Source organism: Brugia malayi (genome assembly GCF_000002995.4).
Source record: "Brugia malayi strain FR3 genome assembly, contig: Bm_v4_Chr2_contig_001, whole genome shotgun sequence".
NCBI lineage: Eukaryota > Metazoa > Nematoda > Chromadorea > Rhabditida > Onchocercidae > Brugia > Brugia malayi.
The window spans coordinates 11727358-11751225 of NW_025062476.1; the positions used below are offsets into that span (position 1 = coordinate 11727358).

Below are 23868 nucleotides of genomic sequence, written 5' to 3' on the forward strand. Positions count from 1 at the left end.
AAAAATTGGGGATGAAAACTATTGACGGCAAAAAAGAAAAACAAAAGAAAATTGAAAAAATTAGAATCCCAAAGAGAGATGAAAAAAAAGGAAAAAAAAAAAAACAAACAAATAAATATTGCCACCATTCTGAAAGTAAAGAAATAAGGAGGAAAAAAAAATAAACCATCTCGGCTAGTGTAAAAATCAATTGTATCTACTGGTGTAAATAAAAACTATTGTAAGCACATAAACAAACCATCCCCATTGCTATCAAGATAAGCAGGTAAATAAACTAGCCATCTCCTTTCCTATCAGGGTAGGCATCACCACCACTATTAGAATAAAAAACAAATAAACAAACCATCTCCACTACTATTAGAATAAACAAGGAAATAAACAAATAATCTCCACCACTATCAGGATAAGTAAACAAATAAACAAACCATCCCATTACTATCAGGCTAAACAAACAAATAAACAAACCATCCCACTACTATCAGGGTAAACAAACAAATAACGAAACCATCTTCACCACTATTAGAATAAAAAACAAATAAACAAACCATCTCCACTACTATTAGAATAAACAAGGAAATAAACAAATAATCTCCACCACTATCAGGATAAGTAAACAAATAAACAAACCATCTGCACTGCTGTAAAAGTAAACAAATTTTCCGCGACGTATTGCGAATGCTAAATAATTGGATCGTTTTGGATTATAATCACTTGCTTGGTATGCTAATAATTGGTCGTTCGTTGAGCGCGGCACAATTTCCATTTTTAACTAAATTATGGTAACATTAATGAATAATATTTATCTTCTGGACAATTTTAATTAATTTAATTAGAATAAAAAATCGAAAATAATTTTACTGAAAGTTAAATGTAACATAATGTTCAAAAAAATAGAGTAATTATTTTGCTTAAAACTAGTAAATTTATACAAAAAAATAATTTGTAATATTAGTGGTTAAAATTTGAAATTGTTTGAATTAATAGAATCTATAATTAGTAATTATTTCTTCAAATAATAATATTAATAAAATGTTTGAAATGGTTTTCCAACAAATAACAATATTAATAGCTGAAAATTAATTAATAAAACTTACTAATGTAAAGCTAATTTAAACTATTCACGTTATTATTAATATCAAATTCAAAAAAAAAAAAAAACTTCATCACATATTACATGTATGGAAATTCCGGAAGTATATTGTTTTCCGGAAATGTATTCTATGAGACTTTAGTTCTTGTTAGCTGCTTATATTTAAATAACAATATTTAAAAAATAAAAAAAATTTTAATGTTAAAAAGAACAATTTTTTATTCCATTAAAAATACAGCGGTAAGAAAAAAAAAAATATAAAAAAGTCATTTTAACTCATTCACAGCTTTTTCCCAATCTATAATTGATAAATTTTTATCATTTTAATATTTTTCAATAATTTAGAAGAAAAAAAAATAATTTAAATTTTTATTTATTTTTACTAATACATAAAATAAGCAAACATACACTAAAATTACGAAGTGTTTTTGATTTTGGTAATACAATATATGAGGTTTCACCATTAAATTCAACCGATTCAATAATATTATCAGTCTCGAGCAGTTGACAACGGTCACCGTATCGTCCGGTTGGACAATTGCAAAATTGTGTACCATCCATTCGATACTCACATGTTCCACTTCCACAGGTAACTTTAAAAATGAAATTTTTTGAAATTCTATTTATATGAATGAATGACAAATGTGAAATAAATAAAAATTTTTTTTTTTAGAAAAGACGAAAATGAAATTTTTGAAATTGTATTTGTATGAATGAATGATATATGTAAAATAAATAAAGTTTTTAATTAATTTCTAGAACAAAAAAAAATTTTATCATTTAATTTTTCTTAATTGAAAAAAAAAAAGAAAAAAATGATCATTTAATAATTATTTTTAAAATTAAATTTGTTTTGTTTTTTTTTTTTGAAATAAATGGGTAAATGAATTGCTACTTATCAAAATTATTTTTTTTAATATTTTCTCTCTAATATATGCTCTAATTTGTTATCACTAATAATACCTTAATTAAGATAATTAATTAAAAAATAATTATTCCATAATATGTATTACATAGAATCAAAGCAATACAGTATTGAAAAAATTTTTAATTTATTATGTTTGTAATCGCTAACTGTCAATTAATTTTTTAAATATATGAAAAAATACTAAATTATTTTTAAAAAATCTCGAAACTTGCTTATTTTTTTCTAATAATAATAAATTAAAAATTATTGAAAAAAAAATTAAAACAAACTCTCTAAATTATTTGTCAAAAAAGAAAAGAATAGTTAAACATAAGAAATGACAGTACCGTGACTGCATTTTAGAATTTTGCGCTCGCAGAATTCACCTTCATAACCTTTGACATTTGAACAATCACATACAAAACCATTGTGAATATTTGTTGGTATACAAATTGAATTATGTTGACATAATCCTAATGAACATGCCGCATCCTTTTGTATATTTGCTGATTTTGCAATTGCATTTTCACCAAAATTAATTGTTTCATCAGATATTATTAGTGATGTAATTGTTCCTTAATTAAATAAAAAAAAAAATTATGCAAAGAAAACGGAATGAATTTTCTTTTTTTTCTAATTAATATTAATTAATAAATTATATATAAACAATAGTATAACCTAAAAAAAAAAAATTTATAAAAAAGTATAATAAACAATAGTATATAACCTAAAAAAAAAAAAAAAAATTTATGCATGCATTTTGCACATGAATTTTTATACAAAAATAATAAAATAAAAAAATGAAAAAAAGAAAAACTGCCATTTTAATAGATATATTTTATTAATTTTAAATAATTTATTAATGAAAAAAAAAAAAAAAAACAATCAATATAGAGCAAATCAATTATTTAATTAAGAATGAGAAAAAAAAATGAATACTATAATAGTAAATAATTTAATAATTTTATTCAATCTATTAATGAGACCGATGAAAAATTAAAAATGGAAGCAAAAAAAAAAAAAAAACTTTAAAATGATAAAATTGACAAAAATTTTAAATAAAATTGAAAACAAAAAAAAAAAAAAAAAGAAAGAAAAAATGAAATAATACCAATAAATGGTTGTTCAAACATTGTACGTTCGAATATTTTTTTATCTTTGGTACCACCAACACTTACAATATTTGATATACCTTCACCAGTATTAAAGTAGTAATTATCCTGTTCAATTATATCATCTTCATCAACAAGTAATGCAGCTGTAATTAAATATTTTTTTTCACTATTACTTTTATTTTTATTTACTGTTTCGCTTAAATAATGCTTTTAAATTAACAATTAGAAAAAAAAAAAATTAATATTGGTTTTTCAAAATTAAAAATTAAGAATGATAGAAAATCAGAGTTATGATTATTGAATGAAAGCATTAATTAATTTAACTAAATAATTATGCAAAAAAAAAAAAAAAAATGGAAAAATTCTTTAAAGAAAAATTTGAAAAAGGAAAAAAAAAAAAGGAACGAATAAATAAATAAATATAAACCTTGACTTGGTTGATTAACTAATTCAATTTTATGCCATTCATCCATTACCACTGGATAAGTACTCATTAATTCAGCTTAAAAAGTAAAAAACAAATTTTATAAATGTAATTGTTTGACTTTTAAAAAAAGACAAAATTATAATAATATGAAAAAAAAAAAAAAACTGTTTAATCTTTAAATAAAAAATTGTTACTTTAATTTTAAAATTTTCAAATAAACAAATAATAGTGTAAAAACTAATTTTCTTTTTTAATTTTTCATCAGCTTTTTTTTTTTTTTTGCTTTTCTTTTTTTATTTTTCGAATAATGCTTAATGTGATTGAAAGATTTGTAAAAATTTAAAAAAAGCAGTAATAACAATCACTTTGATGCTCAACAATTATTCAAATAGAAATTTAATTTGTTGATAAAATACTGATAATTTCTGTTGAATAAAATATTTGAACAAATTATTCTTAAAAAAGAAATAATAATTCTAAAAATTCTAACCAAATTAAATGAACAGAGACAAGAAAATTGAATTTTTTATTTTTTAATTACTTATCTTTTTGCTAATAATAAGTAAAAGATGATGATAATTTGTGTATGCGTGATAAAATCTGATAAATCATTTCTGATATAATTTCCGGTTGAAAATAAAGCAAACCTGGTCCGGCACCAACATTATATCGATAGATTACATGACCATTTTTTAATCCAACACTCAAATAATTAATTATTTCTTCCGGATTCTTCGCATTTTGTCGTGCTGTATATAATAGCAAACCTGAAATGGCATCATTTCAGGAATTTTTTTTTTTTTTTTTTGTATAGGTTCTGGAGAAAATTTTAAAAAATTTTCGAATTTTATTTAATACCAAATAATATTTCCATGTTTATTACTTTTTATCTAAATTTATAATTTTAATAAATTTATAGTGTAAATATTTTTCATTTCTTCAGGAATAAATCTATAAATTTCGAATTATTCCAATTTTAGCATTTTGTTCCTTTATGAAAAATCTGAAATAATAAAATGTATGGCTTTTAGAAATGATTAGAAAAAAGAAATTATCCATTTTTATTGCTAATAAACAATATTTTCAGATTTAACACATATAATACTAAAAATCATGGCAATAAAAATCGTAATAATAATAATAATAATTCATATTGTGTAAACAAGGTGTGTACAAAAAATGATATCTATTTATGATAGTTTAGTTTTATTTTGATAAAATTAAATTATCAATACTGAATTACCAACTTACCATTAGGTGATTTAGGTTTGAATGAAATTTTCATATTAATATCACTCCATTGTTCATCCGTCAATGGTTTTAATTCCAAATAATCGTCTCCACCAAATAATGGCACAAAATCTATTCAATAAAATTTTACTCGTAAAATTAGAATAAAATAATAATTCACTCAAAACACAAAAAAGAAATTTTCTTTTTTAAATTATTTTCATTTACAAAAGAAAAAATTTCTAAATTAAAAAAATTGTTATTGTTTATTAAATTTTCTGTTTGTTTATTTATTTTTTATTATCGTTTGTTTATTATTATTTGTTTCTTTGCTTTGAGATATATTTATAATTGTGTAATTTAAAAAAAAAAAAAGAAATATTTCTTTTCCTTTTTCTTGCATAATTGAAACAATGCAACATAATATGAATATAAGTAAATACCGGAGACTTTTAAGTGAACATGTGTAACGGTTGCTAAACCGGAATCAGTTCGTATGATACATCGATAAATTCCTTCATCCGTTCGTTTCGTATCTTTCAGGTGTAGAATACCTTGCCGAATTGAATAAGCATATGGTAATTCACCGTTAACTTTTTCCCACTTCACTTCACCGTACACACCAGGTGCACCAGTTGCAGGACATCGTAATTCAATCTACAGGTAAATAAATCATTTCAAGTTCTTTTAAATTGTATATTTGAAATATTATTTAGAATTGATAATAAATTAACAAAAAAAAAATGGAATCTAATAATTGTAGTGGATAATTCGCTATTTAAAAAAAAAGGATGTCGTAATATTTAGATAACTAATAATATTGATATTGATAATAATAATAATGGTTTTATTAATGGTAACGAAAATATCAATAACAATAATAATGGTAATAGTAACAATGACAATAGTAATAATATATCAATATGGACTAATTGATATATTATTACATCAATTTCAGAAACTTACAAACATCAAAAATTAAATCAAATAAATTGTTTTCATTTTTATAATTTAGTATATTTATGCGAAATATATTTAAAATTTTTATTAATAGTAACGACAATATCAGTAATAATAGTAATAATGGTAATATCGATAATAATAATATATATATATATATATATATATATTATCTAAAATTTAAGTATATTAAGCCATAAAAATTATTCTTTTTAAATTTACAGATAGGATCAAATTTTACAGTATATTTGAATACATTTAATTGATTTTAAATCAAATTTCAACCTGAATCATTTACAATTAGTGATTGCTTATTAAATTTTCAACCTAACATTATGATAATTTTAATATATAATTATATTAATACATTTTCAAATCATTGTATGCGATCATTACAACAATTAATTAATTAGTCAATTAAAAAGAAATCATAGAAAAATTTGATCGCTACACGTAATGCGTAGCAAACAAATTTCACATAATAAATTTTTATGTTTTGTTTAATCTTATATTATGGTATACTTATTAGTGCAAAGTGTAATTGACTCATTGTACATTAGTGATAAATGATTATTGATAAGTGATAAATGACCTAAAATCACTGAGCAAACTGACCTCTTCGCCAATAGCTGCAGTAATAACTGGAGCACTCTCTTTAATTCGTTGTATACTTTTGTTTGGTATTTCATCTAAATTTATATATTTTATTTAATAATTTAAAAATTGAAAAAGAAAAAAAAAATTTTTTTTTTCTTTTATTCTAAATTGATTGCAAATATTTTTAGACCAAAATGAAAAATAAATTTTAATTTTTGCTTAATTATCAAAAATTAATAAAAAAAAAATTCTTTTCCCTATCCTATATTAATTAATTTTAATGGTTTTTCTTTCGGAAATTTATTGCTTATGTAATCTATAGTTGAAAAAAAATTGAAATTTTTGAATTTGTTTTCTTTATATTGACAATTTAATAAAATAAAGTTTTTTTTTTTTTCAACTTTTTCCCTAGCACGAAGTGTTAATAGGCGATATTTATGTGATCATAAATCACATACGACAATTAATTAATTAGTCATGTGATTGTTATTATTAACGTCCATTATTATTTATTGTTCCAAGGAATTAAATTAATATGTCCTCAGATTGTTAATTAAATTTTCTCTCTATATGCTAGCTAAAAAGTTAGTAAAACTAATTAAAAGCTTCAAAAAATATGCTAAATCTTAGGTTTTTTTTTGTTTAAATTTGATTAATTTCAAATATTTTTCGTTAATTTTGTGATAAAAATGAAATTTTTGGCTAAAATTCAATAAATATAATAATTGACTGCGTTACCAAAACAAAAAAAGAAACTTTTTTTTATCAGTTTTATTTTGCTTTACGATTATCAGTAAACATTTTTCTTTTTTTTTTTTGCATATATGTGATAATACCATTCATCAGATAATTTATGATTAATTTTTATTTTTTATTTTTCGTTTTCAATAATCAGAAAAAAATTAGCATTTATCTTTTGTGTGGATTGCAATATCCAACATTCTTTTAACAATTTTATAAAATACCAATCATTCAATAAATACTATTCCCAAATTTTTATATTGTAATTTTGATGTAATATTTTTTAATATTGTTTCTTTTTTTTTTCATTTTTTTCTTTTTAATACATGAATATATTTTAATTCAATTGAAAGTAGATACGTAATGTGTGGGTGTGTGAGTGGGTGTATATGTGTGGGCGTTTGTGTGTAGGTGTGTGCGTGGGCGTTGTGCGTAGGTGTTTTGTAATTTATATATTTTAATAATATATCACTTTCCTGACAGGAATCATGCATGAAGCTTATAAATATTTGCAAAAAAATATCGACGAATATGTTCGCAACGATGACAACAAATACAGCAGAAATAGCAGTAAAATAATAGCAATAGTTGTAATTTGTGTAGTTGTAATAGTAATTATTGTTGTAGTAGTAATTGTAGTAGCAGTAGTAGTACTAGTAGTGGTAGCAGCAAAAACAAAGACAATAACAAATTGACACCATCACCATCACCGTAACTTTTCAGCATCACTAACCATTATCATCAAACACCACCATTCACCACCATTATTGCCGACAATAAGCAGCAACAACAATAAATAGCAGAAACAAAAATAACACGAACAATAACAGTAACAACGATAGCAACAACAACAGTTACAGTAACAGTAACAAGAGCAACAACAAATAGTAACGATAAATTTTATTATTATTAATTAATTTTCTTTTTTATGCAATAAGTAAAAGAAGAAGAAAATTTGCCAATTGACATAAATAGAGAATAAAGAAAATTGAAAAAAAAAAGTAATTTAAAAGAAATGAAAAGAAATTGAAAAGAAAAAAGAAAGAAAAGCATAAAGAAAGGAAAAAAAGGAAGGAGAAATTTGATAAAAGAGACAAATACTTTGTTATTTTATCATAATAAGATGATATTATAGTGATAATAATAATGAATGGATTACAATGATAAAAAGAAGGATATTAAGAGAAAGAGAAAAAAAGATAGAACCAATTATCAATTAATTTATATGCATATCATCAATAATTATGGTTGATTTTATTATATATATTCAAAAAACAATAAAAGGTGAAAAATACAAAGAGGAAAAATGAAAGAGATAAAAAGAAAGAGGAAAGAGAGAGGGAGAGAGAAAGAGAAAGAGAAGATGATCAATAAAAACAGTGAGGAAATCAAAAAAAAGAATTGAAATTGAAATAAGGCATTTAAAATTTAAATGAAAAAAGAATTAACATTTAAATAAGGCAGTTTAATATTGTATGCGTAGATGGTGGTGATGATATTTGTGAAAGATTTTGATGTAAATGAAAGATTTAAATTAATTCAAATAATTTGCTACTCGATTATAAAACAACAATAGGAAATATAAATAATTTTCCTTTTTCATTAAAATATTTATAAGTAAATTAATTTTTACTCAAAATACAAATAGCTAAATTATTGCAAAAATTTTCTAATCGAAGAAAAAATGATGCATTTATCTAGTTTTGGATGGAAAGACAAAAATGAATATCAATTTTGTTTCGATTTTTAATTTTCTACTAAGAAAGAAAAAAAAAAAAAAATAAAATGAAAAGAATTGAAATTTGAACGAATAAAAATAATTCGAAAAATCTTTCATTAAGCTTAACATTATTTGATTTCATTTTAATTGTTAACAATTTTAGTCTCAATAATTCATTTGTTTAAAATTGAAATTTTAATCAATCAAATCTAACACGAGTAGCTATTATTTGAATAATTAGTAAACAAGGAAAAGGATTATATGAAAAGGTAGAAATTAAATTTTGAAATTTAAACTAAGTTAAATTAAACTAAAATGCATAATGAATTCAAAAAAGTATGGCGGTGATTGAATACTTGGATAATGGAAAAAAAAAAAGGAAATAAATATAATTGATGTTAAATGGCAGTGTAGAAATGAATTGAGAAATAGCAAAAAAGAGGAGAAAGGCATAAGCGATATAACAGAAATTTTACTAATTATATAAAATTAGAAATGAATAATTTAAATACCCAATTAATTAATTAATTAATTTACTTAAGCATATTGACAAGAACAAATAATCCGTTTTTGAAATGATTTATTAGATGAAAAAACAAGAAAAAAAATTGCTAAAGAAACAAGAAAAAAGGCCTAAAAAATTAGGCACTGTCACCGAAGTAAGTATAATTTAAGGCTTCTTTCAATGCTCAAAAATATATATATTACAAACAAAGAGAGAGAGAGAGAGAGAGAGAGAGAAATGTTAAGAGTAAAATAGATGAAGAGAGAGAGGGTGAAAGAAAAAGAGAAGAGAGAAAACAATTTCTAATATTTTATTAATACTTCGCTTTTAATTTAGAATTTGCATAGCTAAGTGCATAAATGAAATGAAAAAGGAGCATTTTTTTTTTTTTTAATTTAAATGAATAAAGAAAAAAAAAATTCAAAAAATTAATTAGACACAGTCACCGTAAAGATTAATCAAAAATTTAATGAAATATTTTAATTCGAAATTTTAATTGTTTATTCATTTTTTCTCTTTCTTTTCTTTCCTTCTTTTTTTTTGCTAAAACAATAAGAAGCTTTTTTGTTCCTTCTTTTTCTTGGCAAAACAATAAAGGCAGTGCCAAAAGAATAACAATTACAGCAGTATTATTAGTGTAATTAGCTCTAGTGATAGCGATAGGTGATAGCAACAATAATAGTTATAATTATCATAATGATAAGTATGAGTGATAGTAGTAGTAGTATTATAGTGAAATTTATATAAAATAAAATTTAATTTAATAATAACTTTTTTTTTTTTGTTTCCTTTCCCAAAAAAAAAAAAAAGAAAAGAAAAAAAATTATATTCGTGTGGAATTTTTTTTTTAAATTTTGAAATGCTTGTAAATACATTTTTAAAATTTTGATAAAAGTTTTTATTTTTTTTTTTTTTTTGTTTTTTAAATTTTTATTCTTTCTCTTTCACTTTAGCTAGACGTAAACCAAGTGCCAAAAATGGAAGAACTATGCTTCATTTTCTTATCATTATTCCCAGCCTCCTTATGGGCACGTTTTTCTTTTTTACGTGAAATACGCTTTCGCTTGCGTTTTGCTATTCCAACATTGAGCACATTTCGTGTTTCCAATGGACCAGCTTTTGTTTTTGCGTGACACTTATAGATACCACCGTTATCTTCACGTACGTTTACAAACAATAAACGATTACCCATAACCTAAAAATTATTTCTTTTTTTTTTTTTTTTTAAATAAATTTTATTTATAAATTTGAAATTAATTTTTGATCAAATTTTGGTTTTTTCATATATTTTTAAACTTATATTTAATAAGCATTCTACAAATTTAAACTTATTATTATTATTATAACTCTTCTTTTTATTTCTCTTTTGTAATTACTATTTTTTTTCCGCATAAAATGAATTTCTTATTATCAATTAGAAGATTTTTTGATATCAATATTACCAATAGCAAAAAAAGTGAATCATTATCACAGTAAATTATAACAACAATTGATTAAAGTCTAAAATATGTTTACAATCTCACATATCTTTATTAAAAGAATCTTATCAAATACTTTATTTGTTTGATGATAACAATCCTAAATGATAAGAATAATCTTAAAGTGCATAGTTTTTTATCTATGTGTAAATTTATGATAATAAGCGAAATAAATTTATATTAAAATTTTAACAAAAAAAAAAAATTATATAATAACAAATTATAAACAAGGATTATATCATTATATTAAATTATATTTCCGGAATTAAAAAATTTTCGAACTTAGAACTCCAGCAGTTTTTAAAAATTCATAGCGATAAAATTAAATTCCTGTCTATATTAAAATATTTATGAATAATAGTAATAATAATTAAAAAAGATTGATAAATTAGTTTTAAAAAGGAAAGAAAAAGTCCGGAAAACCTGTGTATTATCCGGTAATTCATCTTCACCCTCTTTTGTCCATGTTATTTCAGCATCCGGATCACCGGTTACTTTACAATCAAACCATGCTCGATCACCCAGAGATATACTTTCCGATGATGGTTCCAGCAATACTTGTATTATTGTATCCGGAACTAAAAAATTTACAGCAAAAATAATTTGAAAATTAATCAATTTTTACTATTCATATGCTAATAATTCAATAATTCAGTTTTCTTTTTTTTTTTTTTTTTTTTTTTTAAATTCAATTACCTAAAAATTTTGAATGAAACTAACCATATATTTCTGCTTTGACATAACCTTCAACTTGTTTACCATGTATGTCAACTTTACAAACATACATCCCAATAGCATCATCATCAAATTCATCAATTCTAAATTTTAAAAATTGAAAGTGAGCAAGAAAAATCAAAAATATGAGTAAAGTAAATATTTAAAAAAAAAAAAAAAATAGAAAAAAGAAACTTTAAAAAATGCTAAAATTACATTTAATTGCATGCAAATTGGTTAATTTTAAATTAGTAAAACTATAAAAATGCAAACATATTTAAAAATGAGAAAAGAAAAAATAAGCTTACATCAATTTATTACCAATCATTTTTGCACCAGGCGGTAATTCACCATCTTCTTTTTCCCATGTGACAGTTGCGCCAGGTATGGCATAAACAGGACATTCAATTGTTGCAGATGATTTTTCATCAAATTTAACAACTCGTGCATCTAAAATTGTTTTTAATTACATATATAAATTGTACTTGAGGTAAAAAAAAAAAAAAAAAAAAAAAAAAAAAAAAAAAAAAAAAAAAAAAAAAACAACAAACAAACAATAAAAACAAAAAAGCAAAGACAAATGAATGATAACAATTTTTAATTAAGTGACAATTCATCAATTATTAAAAATAAGAATTCTATATGAAAAAAAAGACAAATGTGAAAAGATTAGGAGAATATTTGTTGATTTCAAAAAAGTTTAAAAAGATTTCAACGATTATCACTATTTACCTTTAATCTTTCATTCAATTAAGTAAATTACTTTTTGTAAACCTATAAAAATTAGTAATATTTGCTACTGATTTTCTACAATAAAATAATAAAAATAAAAAGTTCAAATTATGCATTCTTTTTTTGCATTATTACTTTTAAGATTTGTCTTAATTGCACAATTAATTAATTAATTAATTAATTTCGTCTTAAAATGGACTGAATGATTTCAATAACTATAACGATTAATTCATTGCTATATGTACTCATATATACTCATATATAATTTGATAAAATCAGTGATAAAAAAATGATTGATTATATAACTGATATACTGATATCATGATAATAATAATATAAATTGAGATTATTTTGATTTAACGTATTGTAATTACTAATAAATGATAATTAGTGATGTTGTTTTGAATAATAAATCAAATGTTTACTATGTTATTACTGATATGCCAGCTAATCAGCATATCAATAATAGCACTTAATCATGATAAATTATCAATAATTAAGAAAAAGAAAAGTTATATCAGACTAGATGGATCAGTAAATCCAATTGTGACAGCTGTATATGCTTGTCCAATTAATTCGCCATCGTCATCTTCCACTTCGCAACGATAAACACCGTAATCATTCCATGGATCGGCTTTTTTGATCACCAATGTGCTATCTTCTGAGTACTGACGAATGATATTACCGCCCCGCAGTAACGCCCATTCATAATTAATACCACTAATATCACCGCCTAAATCTAAATTCTCGTATTTCCATTCCTCCAAATATTCATTCCAAATTTTTTCATAATTTTAGGATACTCAAAAGTACTTTTCCTTTTTTTTTTTAAAAAAAAAAAAAACCTATTCTAGCAGTATTTCAGATGTGCAAATTAGTATTATAGATGAAACGTAAACAAGAAAAAAAAACAACAATAACAACAATAATAACGATGACAATAATAATGATAGTGGTGATAGATGATAACAGTAATAATGACAATATTGGTTACGATAAACAAAATCACTGTTATTACATGAAGTATTAATTTCAAATAAACAAACAAAGAAAGCAAACAAAAAATTTCGGTTTGAAAATAATATCCGAAATAATATTAACTAATTCAAGCACAGTAAACAATAATAACAAATTACTAACAACAAAAAAATACATTTTCGGTTAGATTAACATTTTAACTTGATGTTATTTTTTTTGATATGAAATGCAAAATAAAAAATAAATAAATAAATATTAAAATAATGAAATAAAAAAAAAAAGAAAAAAAATAAAACGAATGGACGAATAAATTATAAAATTTCATAGCAATAAATTAATATAAAAATCATTAATAAAAAAAAGAGACGAAAATTTTTTTTTTTTTTTAAAAAATAAAAGAATTAATTCTTAAATAGCAATAAATTAAAGTTAAATAATAATAAGTGATATTAAAATTTTTCCCTTAAAATAAATACCATTAAGATATTATTAATAAATGAATTTGATTAGAAATTTGTTAACATTATTATTAAATGAATATGATCAGTTAAACATAAAAAAAAAAAAAAAAGAAAAATAAAAGGACATGACCGGTATATGTGTTACGGACAAGGAGATAAACCGGTTTACTGCGAATACTTTCACCGGTTGTACTCTCGAAATGTACCCAATAAATGCCTTGTGTATTGAAATTAGCATCATTCAGGTGCAATGATTTATCATTACTTAAAATAATTGGTGCTTCATTTAAATTATCTTTGCCAACCGAACGATACCAGGTTAGAAGATATGGAATGCTTCTTTCTGCAAAATGTTGTAAGCAAAACAAAAAAGCAATAATCAATTTGTTAAATGATCCGATGAATCAAAGTTAAAGTAATATTCTGATGGATTAAAGTAGTATTAGTAATAAATAAAGAAAAAAAAAATAACAATAATAGCGTTGGTTAAAAAAAATTAAAGCAGTAGTTAAATTAGCTAATATTGGCTTAAAATAATTATTAGTGATAATAATAACAGTAATAGTATCGGTTAACAAATAATTGAAGTAAAAGTTAAATTAGCTAATAATAATAGGAATAATAAATATATTTAATTCACTGATATATTTGGTAAAACTATATATAATACGAAAGTAAATTTTATTTATGAAAATAATGTGGAAAAAAAAAAAAAAAAACTTCACTGTTTCTTTTTTCTCTGTTTAAAATTTATCAAACAAGATAAAATTTTCGGAAAATTAATAAGCAATTATTAATTTTGCCTAGTTAATAATAAGTAATAATAATAATTAGTAATATTAGCAATAAACTAATAATAAAAAACGAAATTCATTTTCTCTCTTTTTTTTTGTTTGTTTGCAAATCATTATTTGATAAAAAAATGATAAAATTAGTGAGAAATTATTAATTACATTAAGTTTATTTTTTGCAAAAATAAATGTTGCTAATAGTATATTATCAGTAAAGAAAAATAATATTTATGCAATTAATGAAATTAGAAATTATTTGATTGAAATAATTTGAAAAAAGATTATTTAAACTATCTGATATGATAATTTCATTTATTTATAAAATTTATTCATTGATAAATCATGCATAAATGACATTTATTATATCTGTTAACTTCTCAATTGAACTTTAAATTAGTCTTTTTTTTTTTTTTGAATTATAATTTTTAAAATTACAAAATCATCGATATTTTAACCATTCTAAATTCATTGTTAACTTATTATTTAATTCGAGTATATTAGTATTAAGTATTAATCAGTAAGAAATCAACAAATAGCATCAGTTATAAGTTTATTTATTAGACAAATTAATGTTAATTTGTTAACTAATTTTTGCACAAATAAAATACTAATAAAATAGGAAATAATTAAACTAAAATGTTTTTCCTTTTAAAAAATTTTTTCTATTTATTAAGTTAAAAAATTTCATTTCTTTCAAATTCTTTTTCACTTTCCTTTTTTTAAATTGAAAATTTTTTTTGCCAAAAATACGAATATATTAAAGAAGGAAATTTATAAAATTTAAAACGAAATTATGAAGGAAAAAGAGGAAAACCTGCCTTCAACTGTACATGTAAGCTTAATCGATTCACCCTGATCAATTACCCGAACAGCGGGTGAATCAATTTCTACCCGTGCTGTATCCAATGGTGCTAAATTGGTAGCATATATTGTAACACGATTACTTCCTACCAATTCATTATGACGATATCCGCGACATTCATATTCACCACTATCAGATTTCTGTATTAAACAAAATAAATTAATAATAAATAAACAAAAGAAAAAAAAAAAGATTGGAATCAAATAATAAAAAAAAAATAAACAATTAAATAAGTTGAAGCAAAATAAAATAATAATAAATAAACAAAAGTAAAAAAAAAGCTGAAATAAAACAATAACAAAATAAATAAAAAATGATTAGAATTTTGTAATAAATAAACAAAAGAAAAAGGATTGGAATAAACTTTTTAATTTTAATTTCAATTTCAATTCCATTAAAATTTTCAATACAATAATTTAAATAATCGTACAGTTATTATTGTTAATGATAATATTTCATAAAATAATTAATGAATATTGACAATAATTATATCTTGTAGCAAATTGTGATCATACAATTTAGATTGTTTATTAATTAGCTATCATATTCTTCTTAACTAATTAAATATTTGATAAATTAATTAAATACCTGATAAATGATTAATTATATATTTTGTTTTTAAAAAAATTTTTAACCAAGACGAATAAAATAATATAATTTAATAACTAATATTAAGAGGTAAATTTTCAAAGGCTAAAACATATTCGATAAATTAATCCTATCATTATTTATTAAATATTTCGTTTTAAAAAATTTTAGCTAATTTATTGAAATAAATTAAATTTACTAAATTTCTGCTATTTTAAAACTGACAAAATATATAACAAATAATTAATTATTTTTTAAGCGAAAAATATAAATATTTAAGAATATATCAAAAAAACATTTAATAAATCTAAAAAAAAAAAAAAAAATTAAAGTGATAAATTATTTATATTTTTAATAAATAAATCAGTACCTTTTTGCTAAAAAAAAAAAAATGAGAGTTGTAATTAATTACATATTAAACCATCCTTTTCACAAAAAAGCAAAAAAAAAAAAATAAATATAAAAAAATAATTTTCTAAATTTATTAAATATTTTTTTAATATATTTTTAAACATTTATATTTTTTATTTAAAAAAATTAATAATTTATCTTTTTTTTTTTCTCCTTTTCATTTTTCCTTACCCTAAATCTGGGCAAATGTAAAATTCCAAGTTCCGTTTCTTTTGCATCATCCGGCAATGCACCATCAACTTTGACCCATTGGATACGATCAACAATTTCACTACCTGTTGCGGTACAGATCAAATCAGCTGATCTGCCAGGTTCAAACCATTGTGTTGAACCACCGAGAATTGCTACTGTTGCTACCTTTGATGGTTCCACAACTATATTATCAACTGATTATTTAATTGAAAATTAAAATAAAAAAAAAAAACGAAACCGGAAAAAAGAAATAAATTGAAATGAAATTTTAAAAAAAGAAAAAATATTCCATATTGAAGAAATAATTTAAAAAATTGTAATGAAATGCAATGCAAAATAAAATTTTGAGTGTTAAATTAAAATTAAAATATTTACTTTAATTAAACAAAACGCTATTAATTATAGTTATTAATTAGAATAATTTGAAAAAAAAAAAAAAAAAAAAATTTGTAATATTTCTTGAAATGTCTCTATGTACAACCTAGGGTAGATTTTTGAATATCTTACGTACGTGATATATATGTACAAAACGTTATCTCTAAATTTTGCACAGATGGTTCACGTAAATCTCCGATATTTTGCATGCGTGATAAAAATGTTGTTCCTGATGTTTCGCGTACGTGGTCTGATAACTTACGTATGTAATACAACTAAATATTTTTTGGGATATTTTCCACATATGATACACGCAAATGTTTTTGATGATATCTTGCATATGTGGTAATGCAAATATTTTTCTGACATTTCTCATGTACGTAAAACACGTAAATATTATTTCTGATAATTTACGTATATTTCATGTGCAAATGTTATCACTGATATTTCTTGTATGCGATACACGTAAACTTGCATATGTGATTTTGATACAATGCGCATGTGATACACACAAATGTTTCTGTTATTATACGTACGTGATACACGTAATTAGCTTACTTTTTATCCATTGAAAGTATATAATTATATATGGAAGTTCAGAAATAAACTAATACTCAAATATTTCTATTAAATTTCAAATTTAACAAAATTGAAAAAAAAAAAAGTTTTAGCATTACCTTCGATATAAATATCCTTCTTAGCTGAAGCTTGAATATTGCTACCTCTGCATGTGTATACACCAGCATTACCAAGTCCAATACTTGGATGTCGAATGAATTGCTCCGAAATTGTAACCGGTTTGAAATCATCCGGTAGATCACCTCGTTCTGGTCCCGGATCACTACAAAATTATTCACTAATTTTTTTTTAAAAAAAAAAAATTAATGAAAGAATTTAAAATAAACATTTTACTTTTTCTCTTTACTTCTATATAAATAATAAGAAAAAAAAATTATGCATTGATCAAAATTTAAACGAAAAATAGAAGACAAAGAAAAGAAAAACGGAAAAATAAAATTTTCTTACTGCAACCATTCAACTTCCGGTTCCGGTTCACCAAATGCTTCACATTTAACCTCCAATGGTTCACCAACAGTTAGTACAATTCGTGGACCAGGTGGACTGGTACGTACGGTAAGTGATGGTCCAATATTAACGGATCCATAATCGCTTGCCTCACCAACAATATTGGTTGCCGTACACGTATAATCACCGTTCATATCAGCTCGAGCATTCTGGAAATCCAAGAAACCACCACCAATATCAGTGACATCATCAGGTAATGCTTCACCACTTGGTCCGGTCCAAATTATAGTTGGTTTCGGAGAGCCGGTAGTAATACAATGGAATTGATGCTTATCACCTGGTTGTCCATTCCAGGCACGTGGTACCACACGTGCTGTCGGTGGTTCTTCCTCTATAATAAGAAGAAAAGCTAAATTTAGTTTTTAATTATTATTTCAAGTTTTATTTATTTTTTTGCAACCAAATAAAAAAATTATTTCAATAAAGTAATTAATAATTGCAATAGAATAAAACTGAAAATGAATTAATTATCAAATATTCATTTGAGATAATTCTAACATAAACATATAAAATCCAAATATATAACAGAAAGAAAAAATATATATGCAAATTGGTTTTTTTCAATTTAAGGTATATTTCAATATTCCAATTGGAAATTTAAAAATTTTCAATACAATTTGATTGATTTCAAATAAAAAATTATGAAAAATAAAATTTTAATTTTTGAAATATATATACTTTCGGTAACATGAAGTCGAACAGGTTCAGCTTCACCGGTACCATACTGATTGGTTGCAATACAGATGTATTCACCAGCATGTGAGTGATCCGCTGAATGAATGATTAAATCGTTACCTTCCGGTACCACATCACCTCGTAATGGACCATCGGGAGTTTCATAACCCCATCGAATGGTAGCTGGTGTATCACTGTTTGGATCACAATGGAATCGTGCTACTTCACCAATTTTAACAACCTGATCATTTGGTGTTGCAATTGGTCGTGGTGGTTTACCACCTATAAATAACTCTACCATTAATAAATATATTCGATAATTAATTATAAATTACAAAAATTTGAAATTCAAATTTGAATTAGTCATTTGTGCATATTATTATTTTGTGCATAATAGTTACTGCAATTACTATTCAATTATAATTATTTGCCAAAATTATTCAATTGCAACAAATAATCCAAACCCAAGAACATATTTAATTAAAAAAAGAAAGAAAACCAAAAAAATTTTTTAAAAAAAACAGAAATAAAACTAATGTTTTTTTATTAGATTTTGTGAAGAGAAATTAATTTTTTAAATTAAAGAGAAATTTTTTAAATTAGATTTCATACAAATTATCAGTGTTGTTTATTTTTTTTATATATATTTCATAAAAATTATTAGTGCTGTTTATTTAGTGAATAAAAGAGAGAAAAAATTTCTAATGGTTAACAAAAATTTTCAAAATTATAATCAGTTTATATTAGTTGGAAGGAGGAAAAAAAAAAAGAATTGCTTTTCTTAGTTTTCAATAAAAAAAAATCGAAATTTTAATTAAACCTAAACAAATCAATGAAATTTTTTAAAAGATTTGCAAAAAAATTAACTTCAATTAAGAAAAAAAAATTTTTTTGTTTTGTTTAAATTAAACAAATAAATAATACAAAATAAATAAATGCCATAAAAATAAAAAAAGAAAACGAAAATAAAAAAGAAAAAGAAAAGTAGTTAAGAGAAAAAATAAATTAAAACAAAACAAAATTACAAGCAGTTACCGTATTTAACAATATGATGGTTAGTATCATAATCATGATTACTATTGTTATCATTATTATTGCCATGTTCATCATAATCATTTCTCGCCATTATTCCATGTTTAATATCATGATTATCATGTTGTTGTTGTTGTTTCATACGATTATTAAATTCATCACTATCATGTATATTCTCTATTTCTTGTATTTCATCACTATCATCATCACCATTATCATTATCATTACTATCATTATTATCACCAGTATTTTCCACTGTTAAAGTAACCGGTGCAGCACTTTGTAATGTTTCATCATCCGTACAAATATATTCTCCGGAATCAGTTAAACGTGCTTTATCAATTGTTAAAACACCATAATATACATATGCACCCTCAGGTAATGGACCATTTTTTTCCTTAAATCCCCAACGAAGCATTTGCGTATGTTTATCTGGTAGATAACATTGAAAACGTACCAAATCACCTTTGTTGACCGTTAATGATATCGGTAGGACAACCGGTATTTTTCCGTCTATAATACTTCGTTAACTCCATTTTTCGTTTTAAATTTTATGCAACAAAAAAGTTTATTATGTATTCTACATTTAACATAATAAATTTTTGCTAAATTAAAATTAATTTAGTTAATCATTTTAGTGTAAAAAAAAGTTAATTCATATTTTAGAAAAAAAAAATTTAGAAAATGTTAAATTAATGAAAAGTAAAAATGAAAAAAAAAAAGGGCAAATGAATGAAGCAAATATTAATCAAATTAATTTGTTGTTAATTTTGTCCTTTTTTTTTTAAAAAAAAAAAAAGAAATAGTTAGAAAAGAAGTGATCTGGTAAATAAAAAGAAAAAAAAAGATGGGTTAAAATTGAAATTTCAATTATTATTCAATTACAGTAAAAAGTAGTTGAAAAAATTAAATTTAGTTCTTTTTTTAAATTTCGTTTTCATATTTGATATTTATTAACTTTTAAAATTCATTAATTTTACATTCTATTCTTATCTAATTATTACTTTACTTAGCTTTTACAATTTACTATTTTTAATTACTATTATTATTATTTTATCTTTTTCTTTTTTAAATTTAATAAAGGTAAAAAAAAAATGAACAAAACACTCAGTAATTTCATATTTAATACTGAAATTTTAAAATCCTAAATGTTTTTATTAAGAAAGAGGGAGAGAGAGAGAGAGAGATAGAGGGAGAGAGAAGAGAAACATACGTTGTCTTACGTTAATACGTGCCGGAAGTGAATCGATTGGTGTACCACGGAAATCATCCATTGTACAAATGTAGTTTCCGGCATCATTAATTTCCGTTTGTGTAATAAACAAAATTCCGTTTTTCTGTGTTGCATGAATTGGTAATTCATCATTTTGTTTTCTCCATTTTAGTATAACATTAGTTTTATTATCAGATATAAAACAACGAATTTGTGATGATTCACCTTCGTCAACAATTTGCTCCATTGGATCAATCATTGGTGCTTCTCGTGGTAATTCTACTAGAATATGTCAGGAAAAATTAATGAGAAAGCACTAATTAATTAATTCATTAATTAATTAATTAGCTAGTTATAATAAAAATTTCATATTGTTTATTTATTCATTAAAATTTGCTGTAAAATGTTGTGTAAATTTTAACAAAATTAATTGTATTTATTGTTTATAGTAATTGAAATTGCATTAAATTTTTACCTTTTTTATACTAATTTATAAATATATTTTTTAAGTGATTCTTAAAATTTGCTGTTGCTTTATTTTATTTTTCAATTTTTCTTTTCTAAAATTAATTTCCTTTTTTTTTTTTTTTTTTTTTTTTGAATTGATGAAATTTTAAATTGCAAAAAAATGTTCATAATTTTAATTTTTTATTTTTTTTTTACAATTTTATTTTTTTTTTTTTTTGGTAATTTCAATCTTTAATATTTTGATGACTTTAATTTTTTAAGATAATTTTAATTTAGTACATCTTATTTGAAAATTCGAAAATATAATCTTTTTTCATATACTAAATTGAGATTTGTTTTACTTTTTTCTTCCTTTTTTGATCTCTCTCTCTCTCTCTCTCTTTGCTCATTCTATCTCCAATAATAATTTTTTAAAACTTTATCATTTAACTAAAATCCAAAAGAATAAAATAAACAGCTCAAATCGAATTATTAAAATAATATATTATATTTGTAAGTGCAATGCATATGAAATAATCAACTAAGTTTTAAATATCTAAAAAATTTTGTACTAACTCATTCTCAAATAAATATTAAATTAATCTGATTAACAAAAAAAAATAAATTCTATTTACATTTGTTTGACATACAAATTAAATATACTAATTAAAAAATCAAAGTTAGTTTACTTTATTTAATTGTTATTATTTATTAGATTAGCAAAAAAAAAAAAAAAAAAGAAAAGAAGAAAAATTTATGAAAATAAAAATTTCTTTCTTCAGAAATATAACAAAAATTGTTAGAAACATTAATCCTCAAATTATTTTGCATGCAAATTAAAGATTTTGATTAAATGTAAAATTTCAAAAGGAAAAAAAATGGTAAAAAATCAATTTGTAATTTTTTCTTCTTTATTTCATTTAAACTAATTTAACTTACAAATATTTTTTAAAAAAAAAAAGTTAACTCATTTTATCAAACTATTTACTTTGTTAGATAAGCAAGAAAAAATTATGAAAAAACAGAAATTTTTTTTTTCTTTTTTGAATTAGAAATTTCTTTCTTCATAAAAATATTATAATTGTTAGAAAATGTTAATGTTTTAAAGTAAATTATTTCAAGAAGAAAAAAAAAAGAATAAAAATAAAAATAAATAAGTAAACAAATAAACAAAAAAAAAAAAATAAGAAAAGAAAAGAAAAAAGCAACATAAAAGATTACGTTTTTTAATTTCCTTTCTTTGTTCATACGGTTTTACTTTTAATTGAACCGGATCCGATTCCAATATTTTGCTACCATTTTCCGTAATATATTTGCAAACATAGAAATCAGAATCTGATACATGTGCTCTTAAATAGTATAATGTACCAGTGCCATCATCAAATGCACTATTTGGTAATGGTGTACCATCTGCTCTCGACCATTTCAAATGTGCATTTAAATTTGTTGGTAACCAACAACGGAACATAGCCGGATCACCTTCATATACCATTTCATGTTTCGGATCAACTTCCGGTTTTTGCAAATTTTTTGATTGTTCTCCCATCAATGAATGTTCAGTTGTATGTAATTCATAAGCTTCAAAAAAAAAAAAAAAAGAAAAAAGAAAAAAATGAATGGATTAGAATAAATTAAAAAAAAGTAAAAGAAAAGAAATACGAAAAACAAAAATAAACAAATAAAGTCAATAAAATATAGCTTTTCTTTTTTCAAGAAATATTATAGCAAAAAAAAAAACTAATAAGTGAGTGCAAATAAGGCGGAAATATTCTGCAATACTCTGAAACGTAAGTAACGTGATAATGATAACGTGATAATATTAATTGTAATGTGATAAGATAAATGTTAATTGTAATGAAACAAAGACAAACGTTAATTCTATAATTTAAACCAATATTTAATCAATAAATGCAGTAGATCAATTTTTTTTTATTAGTAGAAGTGCTTGTTTGTTTGTTTTTTACCACAAATATTTTTCGAAAATCAATTCAAATTTAAATCTTGAAGTTTCGGATTTCCTTTTTCATTTTGTTTTCGCCGAATAAATTATTGAAAAATTCAAATTCAAAATATAGCAATTCGCTAGCAAAAAAAAAAAATGAGTTAAAAATTTCAAATTTTTTAAACATTAAATTCATAATCATATTTTGCTTAAAATAAATAAATAGTCACATTTACGTAATTAACGTATAAACTTACGCTTTTGAACATCTAAACGAGCTGGTGATGAGTCAACAGGTGTGCCATCATCAACAGATCGTGCAGAACAAATATATTCACCAGCATCGGACATTTGCGCACGAGGTATGGATAAAATTCCCTGATTATCACTAACACCATAACCTAATGGACGACCATCAGCGCGTCGCCAGTGAAGGATTGCTGTTGGATTACCCGGAACCCAACAACGGAATTGAGCTGGTTGATTCTCACTTACTGTTTGTTCCGGTGGATCAACCAATGGATTACTTGCTGCAAAAGAAAAGAAGAGAATAAGTTAAAAAATAAAGTATGAACAACTTACAAATACATACATATCTT

The 23868-nt window shown here is 22.7% G+C and overlaps 1 protein-coding gene across 1 annotated transcript in view; it reads right to left on the bottom strand.

Annotated features, from left to right (window-relative positions):
- Nucleotides 1-23868, bottom strand: part of Bm8494 (UNC-52/Perlecan, putative) — a gene marked incomplete at both ends in the record, with an annotated part of 54084 nt that overhangs the window by 4392 nt on the left and 25824 nt on the right. The window contains 23 exons of the mRNA XM_043079304.1: nucleotides 628-769; nucleotides 1499-1683; nucleotides 2345-2572; nucleotides 3109-3255; nucleotides 3540-3614; nucleotides 4187-4306; nucleotides 4791-4901; nucleotides 5213-5426; nucleotides 6345-6418; nucleotides 10361-10487; nucleotides 11194-11348; nucleotides 11491-11588; nucleotides 11793-11934; nucleotides 12740-12949; nucleotides 15265-15448; nucleotides 16479-16681; nucleotides 17552-17715; nucleotides 17901-18291; nucleotides 18639-18917; nucleotides 19671-20180; nucleotides 20881-21162; nucleotides 22549-22905; nucleotides 23527-23799. Coding sequence (XP_042935238.1) covers nucleotides 628-769; nucleotides 1499-1683; nucleotides 2345-2572; nucleotides 3109-3255; nucleotides 3540-3614; nucleotides 4187-4306; nucleotides 4791-4901; nucleotides 5213-5426; nucleotides 6345-6418; nucleotides 10361-10487; nucleotides 11194-11348; nucleotides 11491-11588; nucleotides 11793-11934; nucleotides 12740-12949; nucleotides 15265-15448; nucleotides 16479-16681; nucleotides 17552-17715; nucleotides 17901-18291; nucleotides 18639-18917; nucleotides 19671-20180; nucleotides 20881-21162; nucleotides 22549-22905; nucleotides 23527-23799 — 4671 coding nt within the window. The remainder of the gene's footprint in view (nucleotides 1-627; nucleotides 770-1498; nucleotides 1684-2344; nucleotides 2573-3108; nucleotides 3256-3539; nucleotides 3615-4186; nucleotides 4307-4790; nucleotides 4902-5212; nucleotides 5427-6344; nucleotides 6419-10360; nucleotides 10488-11193; nucleotides 11349-11490; nucleotides 11589-11792; nucleotides 11935-12739; nucleotides 12950-15264; nucleotides 15449-16478; nucleotides 16682-17551; nucleotides 17716-17900; nucleotides 18292-18638; nucleotides 18918-19670; nucleotides 20181-20880; nucleotides 21163-22548; nucleotides 22906-23526; nucleotides 23800-23868) is intronic.